Source organism: Polypterus senegalus, chromosome 11 (assembly GCF_016835505.1).
Source record: "Polypterus senegalus isolate Bchr_013 chromosome 11, ASM1683550v1, whole genome shotgun sequence".
Taxonomy (NCBI): domain Eukaryota; kingdom Metazoa; phylum Chordata; class Cladistia; order Polypteriformes; family Polypteridae; genus Polypterus; species Polypterus senegalus.
This window is the reverse complement of record NC_053164.1, coordinates 163,513,290-163,525,979: the sequence shown is the minus strand read 5'-3', so window position 1 is coordinate 163,525,979 and position 12,690 is coordinate 163,513,290. Positions and strand designations below refer to the sequence as shown.

The window sequence follows — 12,690 nt, the reverse complement described above, 5'->3', positions numbered from 1 at the left end:
TTATTAAGCCATCAATGATTGTTTTGGTAAAGCCATACTCAGTGTATTCATTAGATGAACGGTAAAAAAGTAAGAGCGAGGGGAGGATGACTCATTGAGGCATGCAGGCTGCAGTGCGCGTCAACTCTATCTGAATTGCGCGATCACATTTGAAAAAATATATCTTTTCAAGTTCTTTTTAGTCCATACAGTATGTGTCAAACTCAAGGGCCGCGGGCCACATCTGGCCCGGCGTAATTATATCCGGCCCGCGAGATCATTTTATATACTGTATTATTGTTATTAATGGCCCGGGTATATGAAGCGCTGGTAACACAATAAACTACAGATCCCATAATGCAGCGCTTCAGCTGCCTTGCCGAACACTTACCACGTTAATCAAGTCTACCTTATGATGCTGCAAGTTATTGCGAAGCTAGAGTTATTGCGCACTGAGTTTGCACGGCGCTTTGGTGACTTTGAAGAACAAAAAAAGTCCGTCTACATGCGGCTCGAACCTTGTGCATGTTTGGTAGCACATATCTGTGTGAGAAGCTCTTCTCAGTGATAGACTAACAAAACAGCACACAGGAGTCGCCTCACTGATGAGCACCTGCAATCCATCCTGAGAATCTCCACAACACAGAACCTCACACCAAACAGAAACGAACTTGTGGCCAAAAAAAGATGCCAGGCGTCCAGCTCTGAAATGACATATGAGCAGACAACTGAATGATTTGATTTGTTATTGCACGTAAGAGCGGGAGTCAACCGTTTTAACAAACAGCGTATTGCACTGATCTGAAATAGCTGTGTGTGTATATATGTAGATATGTATGTATATGTATATATATGTTTATATATGTGTGTGTGTGTATGTATGTATATATATATATGTATTTGTGTGTATATATGTGTGTGTATGTGTGTATGTATGTGTGTGTATATGTAGATATATATGTATGTATATATGTGTATATGCATAGATATGTATATATATTTATGTGTGTGTGTGTGTGTAAATATATATATATATATAATATATATTATATATATATATATATATATATATAATATATATATATATATATATATGACAACAACACTCATCACTCACAACAGTGACAAAACAATTACATTGACAATCAGGTTACTTTATTTTCAAAATGTTTCCTTTTCTTTTCATTGCTTCTTTAACACACTACTTCTCCGCTGCGAAGCGTGGGTATTTTGCTAGTATATATATATGTGTATATGTATCTATACTAATAAAAGGCAAAGCACTCACTCACTCACTCACTCATCACTAATTCTCCAACTTCCCGTGTAGGTAGAAGGCTGAAATTTGGCAGGCTCATTCCTTACAGCTTACTTACAAAAGTTGGGCAGGTTTCATTTCGAAATTCTACGCCTAATGGTCATAACTGGAAGGTATTTTTCTCCATTAACTGTAATGGAGTTGAGCTGGAAGGGCGGAGTTTCGTGTGACATCATCACGCCTCCCGTAATCCGTGAACTGATTGTCAGCGCAGTGCGTAGAAAACCAGGAAGACCTCAAAAGCGCTTAAGAAAACATGCATTATATAATTGAGAACGCAGCGAAAAACAATAAGAAGCGAGCGAGTGACATATACTACCATATTCATGAGTGTTGCTGCCTCGGAAAGAAAGCAAGGTGTAAACCTAAACTTTAAATTAAGTTCATAGACAGGCTACCGCTGGCGTTTCACATGCCCACAGGTAATCACGGGATACAAGTTTAATGAGAGGGGCAGGATATAAGCGAGAGTTTTGATCACTTTGTAACTAAGTTAAAATTGTAGGTGAAGGGGTGTGCTTATGCAAATTCCGAGAGACTGTGTTTGTGGGGGATTGACAGTTAAGGCGGGTGGGGGAGTCACGTCATCATCTCCCCTCCCATTCATCTAATTTCGGTCTGAGCTGAGCTCCGCGGCTAATGCCGTCTTTCGAAGCAACTTTGTCAGACTGCCACCAAATACTCACAGAAAAATCCACAAGTTAATACACACGCTGTCTCTAGAGTTTCTCCACACTGAATCCTCCAGGCACTACTTACAAAAGGTCACATTGACAATCGTGTTACGTTATTTTTAAAATCTTTCCTTTTCTTAGCACAAGCACAGCTGAGAAGCTTCGATGCATGTGCTCCATAGCGTTAAAAATAATGCATTTAATCACACTTTGCATTACAAGCAAAGGGAGCTTTTGTCAATGCATGATTTCCTGGTACTGTACACGATTACATTGATCCAGCGCATCCCGATTCATTTTACCCTCGCACCACCTTAGTTTGAGAAGAAGTCTGAAAAAATATGAGGTTAACACAGAAAAACATCACCAATTCAAGCTTTATGAATAATCGATTAAGCCATCAATAATTGTTTTGGTAAAGCCATCCTCCTTCCATTTTATAATTTTTCCGCCAATAGCCATGATTAAATGAGCGGTAAATAAAGTAAGAGCAAAGCGAGGGTGACTTATTTAGGCAGGCATATATATGACAGCAACACTCATGACAATGTCAATCATGTTACGTTATTATTAAAATGTTTCCTTTTCTTTTCATTACTTCTTTAACACACTACTTCTCCGCTCGCGAGCGGGGATTTTGCTATATATATAATATATGAATGACCTCCAAAGGCTGAGACTTTTGATATCATGAGCGTGTCTGCAAAACTGTGGTCTCCTGCCCAGCAAAAGTCGAGCAGCCAGCGCGCGCATAGCTGTGCCGGCCTTTGAGGCGCTGACTGCGCTTCTGCCTTAAGTCAAAGTGAGCACTTTTAATTTTTTCATCCTCCCCTGCTATAGCCCAGACAAGTGCAAACACGGGACCCCTTTTCTACACCACGGAAAAATAATATTAAGGCGATTCACACTTTCTTTTGCGCGATATCACGATTATGAGGTCCTCACCTCGGATTATGAAGACACGCACACGAGTGGAGGACTGACAGTGCCATCACAGCCGATTAATGGCGGGGACGTCTCACCAGTCTACACAAGGCGATCATAACGTCAGCGAACACATCTCTCTATACTATATAAAAGAAAAAGGCAACTTTCCTTTCTTTACACCTTTTTTCCTTTTATCCCAAACCAAAGCCTTTCTCTCTTAACACTGCAGAGGACACAAAACTAATTTTCTTTAAATGCGGTAAGGCACATTACCAGAGGCACAAATTTGAGCGTTCACATAGAAAATGTAATTTCTATACCACAGCCGTCGTGTAGCGCCTTTCAAAAGGGATCTACTACCGAGAGATGATCCATATACATTTTAGCTGCTGTTAGTTACTTACCTGTTGTGTTACACAGTCTTTAAAATGTAGTTTACCAAACCACTCCAGTAGTGCTCAATGTACCTGTACTTCTTAAAGCGTTAATGTTTTACTGTTTAATAACTTATAGACTATATTTTATTATTTTTCCCTTGCACTCAGTGACCAAAGCTATACACACACATATAGACACATACAAACATACACACAAGTATATGTATGTGTATATATATGTATGTATATGTATATATATATATATATATATATACATACACACACACACACACACACACACACACACACACACATATATATATAATTTGTGTGTGTGTATATATATGTATATGTATATATATGTAGATAGGTATGTATATATATATATATATATATATATATATATATATATATATATATATATATATATATGTGAATATGTAGATATGTATATAGATATGTAGATATGAACATATGTATGTGTATATATATGTGTGTGTGTGTGTGTGTGTGTGTGTGTTTTGTGTGTGTGTGTGTGTATATATATATGACAGCAGCAATCAAGCTGTGAGAAAACACTAAAAGGGAGGCATGTCAGGCGTTGTGGTACATTTTCTGATGCAGCTAGATTACGAAAAAACTTTGTGACGCTGCGCCAAATACACAAAACAATTACTTTGACAATCATGTTACATTATTTTTAAAATGTTTCCTTTTCTTTCTCTTTCCTTCTTTAACACACTACTTCTCCGCTGCCAAGCGCGGGTATATATATATATATATATATATATATATATATATATATATATATATATATATAGATATAGATATAGATATAGAGATAGAGATAGAGATAGAGATAGAGATAGAGATAGAGATAGAGATAGAGATAGAGATAGAGATAGATGTGAAAACAACATATATATAGATAGATAGAGAGAGATAGATAGATATGAGAACAACACTCATATCAATGACAAAACAATTACATTAACAATCAAGTTACGTTGTTTTTCAAATGTTTCCTTTTCTTTTAAGTACCTTATTTAACACACTACTTCTCTGCTGCAAGCCTTGGTATTCTGCTAGTGTATATATATATGTTTATATGTGTATATATATATATATATATATATATATATATATATATATATATATATATATATATATATATATATATATATATATATATATATATATATATATATATATCATTTTCTTATTCCCTTCTTTTCAACTTGCCTTTTAGGAAGCCTTTTAAATTCAGGTTGTATTTGCCGAAGTATTATTTTGTTAAATGTTTGGGTTTAAGGCCGTTGTTTAAGTTTAAACTAAATTAATTTTGTGATTCAGTGTGTTTTTACATCATGATTTATGTTTTTGTTTGTTTTATATTTTGTTTGTTTTTATTTATCATGATTTATGTAGTAATTTATAATTAAACGTTTTAATGTTTGATGTGATTAAACACGATTAATTACATACATTTATGTGAAGAATCACTTAATTTTTTTAGTAGATTCCCAGCCCCTTATATAAAATACAAGATCATAAATAATAACTTATTTTTCTCAATCCCAATTAATCCAATTTAGGGTTGTATGGGTGAATGAAACTAATAATGCACACCTACTCATAGTGAAATTTTAGCCTGAACTTCATGTCTGAGTGATTGTGGGTGGATAGCCCATGCAGACATGGTGAGATTGTGCAAACACCGATTGCTGTGATATAAGCACTTCATGTTAGGAATGTTTGTGTGTCTACTAGGGCTGTCAGGTTGAATCTCAGTCTTTGAATATAATTCAGATATATTACAAAAGAATCTATTGAATTCCTAACACTGACATTTGGATGTTAGCAAACAATTGTTGATTTTTTTTTTTTACCTCATACTAATTTCAGCATACTATTGCTCTAGACACGTTGTAACTGTAAAACCAGCCATAAGCATTTTCTGCTTTTTTTCTTATTTTAGGTATGAAATATATTGTTCAAGTCCCTCTACTCTTCTGCTAATAGAAACCTACAATACTTTTCTCTTTTTTTAAAAAACTGTTCCATATATGTTAATCATATCGGCAAATCAAGCAACTTGAACAAAAAAAAATACAGTATGTTAATTGTGTGCATTGTTTTTGTTATTGTTTGATTTCTTTTACTCTTGTCTAGTTGTGTACTGTTTGTTTAGTATGTAAACACATATGGAACTTCAGAATGAGTTTAACAAATATCCTCACATTTACTATTCTTAATATTGTTATATACTGTAATGGAGTTATTTAAAACAATAGGTCAAAATGGTGGTTCTTTTGAGGTTTAATTCAGTTTCAATTCAGTTTGGTTATTTCTTGTTTTAAGTTATTACTGTCAAGTTTTGCTGAAGTTTTCAATGTTAATTATATTTAAAGAGCTAATTTAATTTCATGGGCAGAATATTCAGAATTTCTGATATTCTTGAAAGAATAAACCTGAAGGTGATATCAGTATGTCATAGGTTTCATGCAATTATTACATACAAAGAATTTAAAATAATATACAGCGTTTTGTGTAACTTTAGTCTGGATTAAAATTAATACTAAAATGGGGACATTGATTACAAAAAAAATAATCCCAGAAAAAGTTTCATTCTATTTAAATGTATTTTTTTTATATACAAAACTTTCTCATTCCTGTTTATACTATGAACTGGTGTCAGATTGTTGGTCATTTTTTTTTTTGCCTTTACTGATCCTTTTAGGAGATTGGCACCGGCTGTTGGTAACCATGAAAAGGAACAGTTTGACTTTTTTTTATTTAAACTGGTGAATTAATATTAATAATTAATGTTTTATTTACCACAGTACTTGCATAGACAGTACAGTACTGTGTACATTTTTAACTGTATGTTGTGCTTTAAGATTGCTAGATGTGTTGTTGTGTACAATAACAATAAATTTAATTAAATTTTTTATGTTATTTTCAGTTGTTCTCCCAGCCAACAAAGGAAGAAGTAAAAATAAGGTAATTACTGTACATTTTTTGTGTTTTTTTGGGATTATTCAATTTTAAAAAGTGCTCATTCAAAGTTTGAGACCCAAAAATCAATTTGTTGATTGCAGTAGTTTTGTCAATTGCACAGAGTCAATTGAAATTCTTTCTTGCATGTGTAAACAAAATGTAGTACTTTGCCACTCTGACACCATGGTACACAAGAATGTCCGGGAACTCTTAGTCACATGACAAGATGCTTCTTGAGATTTATAATCCAAATTATGATACCAATACTCAGTAGTTTACACGTTTTGTAAAAATGTTACTCTTATACAGTAGCAAGGGAGAAGCGATCAAGCCAGATTTTCAGAAGGGATTGTAGCAGTATACCAGGAAGATATGAGTCTCAGCCAAATGTTTGAGAGTTTGATGGAAAGGCAGTTTTGCTGTTTTGTGAGCCTTGGCAGTTTTTTAGACTCTTACACACACATTCAGACCCACAAAATTGGAGTTGGAGTATGGAGATAGATGACTCATTGGGTTGGTAGTACCGGAAGGACAGTGTGATGTTAATATAGATTTTGTCTTCACAGGATAGAAACCTTTTCACTGCTTTAAGCTTAGATAAAAGCAGTGAAGATGAGGAGGATCAGGAAGAAGTTAAAAAGACAATCAACAAATCAAGCAGCTTGAACAAGAACAAGAAAAATATGGTATGTTAATTGATTGCATTGTTTTTTTTTTTTCTCTTGTCCAGTTATGTACTGCTTATTAAGTATGTACCCACATACTGAACTTCAGAAGGAGTTTAACAAATATCCTCACATTTACTGTCTTTATTCTTGTGTTATAATGGAGTTATTTGGTACACTTTATTTTTGGACATTTGGTACACTTTATTAATTACAGAGGGGAAATTAGGGTTGTCTTTCTACGTAAACCTCTCAAGGTTAGAGCGCAGGGTCAGCCGTTGGATTGGCACTCCAGCCACCATAAAAAAAAAAAAAAAAAAACACACACACATAGTCCAGTGTGGTGCTGAGGTGTCACCCACTGCACTCAGGTCTCAATCCAGGTGGTTAGGTGTGTGGTGAATGCGGCAATGTGCTATCAGTGCATGCTCCTAACCTTTCTTTCTCTATGATCCAGACACATCACAAACTATCAGTGCCATTAAAGCTATGAGTGCACAAACTCATAACAAGTGATAACAATAACACGTGAGTACATCTACTGCACACTGAGGGAATGTAGGTTTGTTTTAAATCACTACATGTGTGATTAGCAGTGCCTTTTTTGTAAACAAAGAGGTGGTGTTAAGCATATGTTGCTTTTGGATCAAGTTTGAGATACTGTGAAGTTATATAGAGGTTCAGAGCCCAAGCACATGTTTTGTTTATTTGGTGAAAAAAATGTAACGTTTAAAATTTGAAATTGACAAATTGAGTATAATTGTAATAGTAACTTTTTACATTTATATATCACTTTACTCTCTACTCAAAGTGCTTTGCAAACTCTATGCAAGATGGACCTGGGACACAAACCCATGATCTCCTTATTGCGGTGCAGCACTGCTACCATTACGGCACTTGCATTGTACTGCATAATATTATGCTTGATAGTTTAAAATTATGAACATAGAATTTCTGAATTCAAAGAATATTAACGAGCTCCACATTCTACAAAAGTTTATCATGTAGTTCCATGAAGCAATAACATTTATTTATATAGCACATTTTCAGGCAAACAATGTAGCTCAATGTGCTTTACAAAATGAAATAAAAGGAAATTAATATAAAACATAAAGAAACAAAATTAGGCAATAATATTATACAGTATATGTCAAAGAAAAAGGTAGCGTCAAATGGCCAGGAGGAGAGAAAAGAAAACAAAAAAACTTCAGTTAGACTGTGTATAACATGTCAGGCAGGTATACCAATAAGAATAGACTAAAAGATTTATTCCCCTTTGCAATATTAAAATAAATAAAGAAAAAGAATGCACCTGTATTCTACTGAAATAAAAATGTACATCAATAAGTCTGAAAAAAAATCACCCATAGTATTGGTCAGTGTGGAAAAATATTTCATCAGTGGGGTTTTTATATACTTCAAATAGCTACAAATGTCTGAGCAAAGAGAATTTACAGGTACTCACTGAAACGCACAAATCAATGGGCAGTAACCTGCTACAATGAAAACAAACTCCTCACATGACAGTTTACATTGACAATGAAATTGATCTGTCATTCTGTCTTTCATAAACATAGTATGTGTTTATTATATAATTGCATTTTAAAAGCCGCATGAGTAAGGAATGTCACAGAAAGTTAACACCATAGTAATTGGTTGAATTTTGACTAATAATGAATTAATTAGCCAAGTTCCAGAAATGTAATTGGACCATTTTAAATTGCCACTCTTTCAGATTAAAGTATTGCATGAAACCTTTTTCTAAACAATATTTCATTTTAGAAAGTTATTTCACATGTCTTTGTTGTTTTTATGTTTTGATTGATTTTGATTGATTTGATTAAGTGAGCAATCCTGTTGTGAGCTTTAAAAATGATAAGCTGTGCCATCTTGAGCTTGAAACATCGACTTTTACAGTACAGTGATTTACTATATTCACTACTAAGGTCCCAATTTATACAAGAAAATTTGACAGTAACATTAGATACCATTCAAACCTGTAAAAAAATATGTAGAGAAGAGAAGCTACAAAAAATTAATGGCTTTGTATTATGTTGTTGACCAAAACAGTAAAATTTGAAAATCCACTAATGCCTAAATGTTTAGCCTGTTAAGATGAAGTGTCTTGAGCATCTTCTGCTTTGAGAACATGTAGTCTCCTTTGTGTTGATCAAGGTAAGACTGATATTGACACTGTCCCTCAAACTCTTGGCCATCTACTGCAGGATCATTCTTCTACATGTCAACATAGAAATTGAATTTTAATAAGCCTTCAATTTGGGGACTTAACTGTTGTGTAGTTCAGCCTCCGAACACAGACAGACAGACAGACACCAGATGTCCAAAAACGCACGTTTATTACTCTTCTGTTATGCACAACACATTGATGATGCCCAAACTAGTCAAATTCTTAGTCCGTTCTTTCTCTCTCTCTCTCTCTCTCTCTGCAGCCCTCACTCCTCCACACGCAAGCTCCGTCCTCTTCCACCCGAATCCTGCTCCCCAAATGGAGTGAGGCAGCTGCTTTTTTTGTTGCACCCAGATGTGCTCCAGGTTTGCACTGATGAACTTCCTGCAGCACTTCTGGTGTGGCAGAAGTGCTGCATGGGCACCCAGAAGCACTCCAGGTGCATTTGGTTCCTCTTCCGTCAGCACTTCCTGGTGTGGTGGAAGTGCTGCATGGACACCCAGAAGTACATCAGGTGCATTTGGTTCCTCTTCCGGCAGCAGCTCCAGCTGCCATCCAGGGCTACGGGATCGTCCAAGCGCCCCCTGGCGGACCCCAACAGGATTGAGCTTCCAAGCTTCCAATCTGTTGCCCTGATGTAATCCAGGGGAGCTGCTCCCTTGTGCCTTGGGGAAGATATTGCCCCTCTCCCGGTCTTTCCTTTCTCCCGGCTTCCCAGTGGGGCAAGGTACCCAGTCATCTGCCACACTGTATATCCCCAAATGTTGCATTCCTTCATACAGACCTTCTTTACTTAGCATGCAGCCCTCAACAGAAGGTCTAAGCACATTAAACTTAAGGAGGGATTTTGTTCCTTGAACTTGTAAGTGGACAACTGCATATATCAGACTTTGTCACAAGTATGGGCTGTGCATGTTACTCTAAGAAATGAAATAGTTTTTTGCGGAATTTCCTAGCTGCGAGTCACTGGGTTTGAAATTTTCTGCACTTTTCTCAGTAAAAAATATCCATCATTAGCTGACAACGTCTGATACTGCCTATACAATTCAGGGTGCTTGTCACAAGTCCATAGGTTTTGAATTTCAATGTCACTTTTCCCATTTGATTAGCAAAGCATTGTTATTCAGTCAGAATATTGTTATACCCTTGTCCTTTTTTGTTTAATGAAATAATTAAATAACCATATAATTCTCTCCCATTTGGTGCCATGTCAGGATTAAACCTGGGAGACATTTAGCTGATTAAGTACTACTCTTAAGTGAAGGTGAACTGATTCAAGGTTCAACACTAACTTTTTAAAGTGGTTGCCAGGCTTGGTAACATAGCATTAACTTTTGGTTGCTGAAATTGAAAATAAGGTTACCCTATTTGACAGCCTATATCTGGAGTAATTAAGACATTATGCAGTTATATACCAGTTTTCTTTACCTGTTACTTTATAGTTACTTTACAGCATTTCAGTATGAAGTGTACACCCATTCCTTGTGTCATATGTTTTGCTCAAACCTAGCCTGTGAGGGTTGGTGTATTTCACTGCATTGAGCAATTGTTCATAAAAGTTTTTTTTACAGCTGACACACTTCTTAATTAGCAGTAGAAGTTTAAAGTACAAGGTAGTTATTTTCAAAAGACTTAACAGAATATATCCTTCCTTTACTTCTAATGTACTGAATATTTTTCAGTCCTGCAATCAGTTTTATAATCTTGCCTTTATGTAAAACTGTGCACCAGAAAATGAGAAACAATTAAACAGGCCTAAACTACCAGTTGGCTTTAGTAAGCCATCTTTGAACCCAACAAAATGCCTTGCACCAAGGAGACGAGTGTATGCCTTCTGGGTGCTCCCTGCATAGAGTTTGCTTATTCCCCCCGTATCTGAATGGGTTTTTTTCCCCCACAGCCCAAAAACATGCAGGTTAGTTAAAATGGTATTGTTGAATTCACCCTGATGTGTGTGTTCATATGTTTGTTCAACTTGTAATGGACTGGCACCCTGTACAGGAATCGTTCCTGGATTCTACTCGAAACTTGCTAGGATTGGCTCATACTTCTCTGGGACCTTGGTTGGGATAAGTGGGTTTGAATATGATTGGATGGAAGTACAGCGGTATATATTTTAATTTATTATGAATATATATTATACATGTTCTTCATAGCAAATGCAATAAATAAAAATATGTATTAATCCTCTGTATATTTTATTTTTTCCTTTATTGGGTTTCTAAAATATTGATTCTTGTATCTTGTACACTGTGTGCACAATTATTAGGCAAGTGAGTATTTTGACCATATCATCATTTTTAATGCGTATATTCCAACTCCAAGCTGTATTAACTTGAATGCTTATTGGATTTAAGCACGTCAGGTGATGTGTATTTGTGTAATGAGGGAGGGTGTGGCCTAAGGAGATCAACACCCTATATCAAGGTGTGCAGAATTATTAGGCAGCTAGTTTTCCTCAGGCAAAATGGGCCAAAAAAGAGATTTAACTGACTCTGAAAAGTCAAAATTGTAAAAAGTCTTTCAGAGGGATGCAGCACTTTTGGAATTGCTAAGATATTGGTGTGTGATCGCAGAACCATCAAACATTTTGTTGCAAATAGTCAACAGGGTCGCAAGAAACGTGTTGAGAACAAAAGACGCAAATTAGCTGCCAAAGATTTGAGAAGAATCAAACGTGAAGCTACCAGGAACCCACTATCCTCCAGTACTTTCATATTCCAGAGCTGCAACCTACCTGGAGTGCCCAGAAGTACAAGGTGTTCAGTGCTCAAAGACATGGCCAAGGTAAGGAGGGCTGAAACCCAACCACCACTGAACAAGAAACATAAGTTGAAACGTCAAAACTGGGCCAAGAAATATCTGAAGACAGATTTTTTTCAAAGGTTTTATGGACCGATGAGATGAGAGTGACTCTTGATGGACCAGATGGATGGACCTGTGGATCAGTAATGGGCACAGAGCTCCACTCCAACGTGGAGGTGGGGTACTGGTATGAGCTGGTATTTTTAAAGATGAGCTAGTTGGACCTTTTGCATTGAAGATGAACTCAAAATCAACTCCCAAACCTACTGCCAGTTTTTCGAAGACACTTTCTTCAAACAGTGATACAGGAAAAAGACCATGATTTTTATGCAGGCCAATGCTCCATCACTTGCATCGAAGTTCTCCACTGCGTGGCCAGCCAGTAAAGGCCTTAAAGATGAAGGAATAATGACATGGCCCCCCTTCCTCATCTGACCTAAACCCTACCGAGAACTTGTGGGCACTTCTTAAACGCTAGATTTACGGGGGAGAAAAACAATACACCTCTCTGAAGAGTGTCTGGGAGGCTGTAGTCACTGCTCCACAAAAAGCTGATCGTCAACAGATCAAGAAACTGACACTCCATGAATGGAAAGGCTTATGACTGTTATTGGAAAGAAGGGTGGCTATATTGGTCATTGATTGATTTATTTATTTTTTTTTAAATGTCAGAGATGTTTATTTGTAAATTTTGAGGTGTTTGTTTATTATTCTCACTATAACAGATGAAAATAAACAAGTGAGATGGGAAAATTTT

The 12,690-nt window shown here is 36.0% G+C and overlaps 1 protein-coding gene across 1 annotated transcript in view; it reads left to right on the top strand.

The window, feature by feature from the left end:
- Positions 1–12,690, top strand: part of abcf1 (ATP-binding cassette, sub-family F (GCN20), member 1) — a 220,415-nt gene that overhangs the window by 71,214 nt on the left and 136,511 nt on the right. The window contains exons 5-6 of the mRNA XM_039770000.1: positions 6,241–6,278; positions 6,842–6,961. Of these exons, the coding sequence (XP_039625934.1) occupies positions 6,241–6,278; positions 6,842–6,961 (158 nt within the window). The remainder of the gene's footprint in view (positions 1–6,240; positions 6,279–6,841; positions 6,962–12,690) is intronic.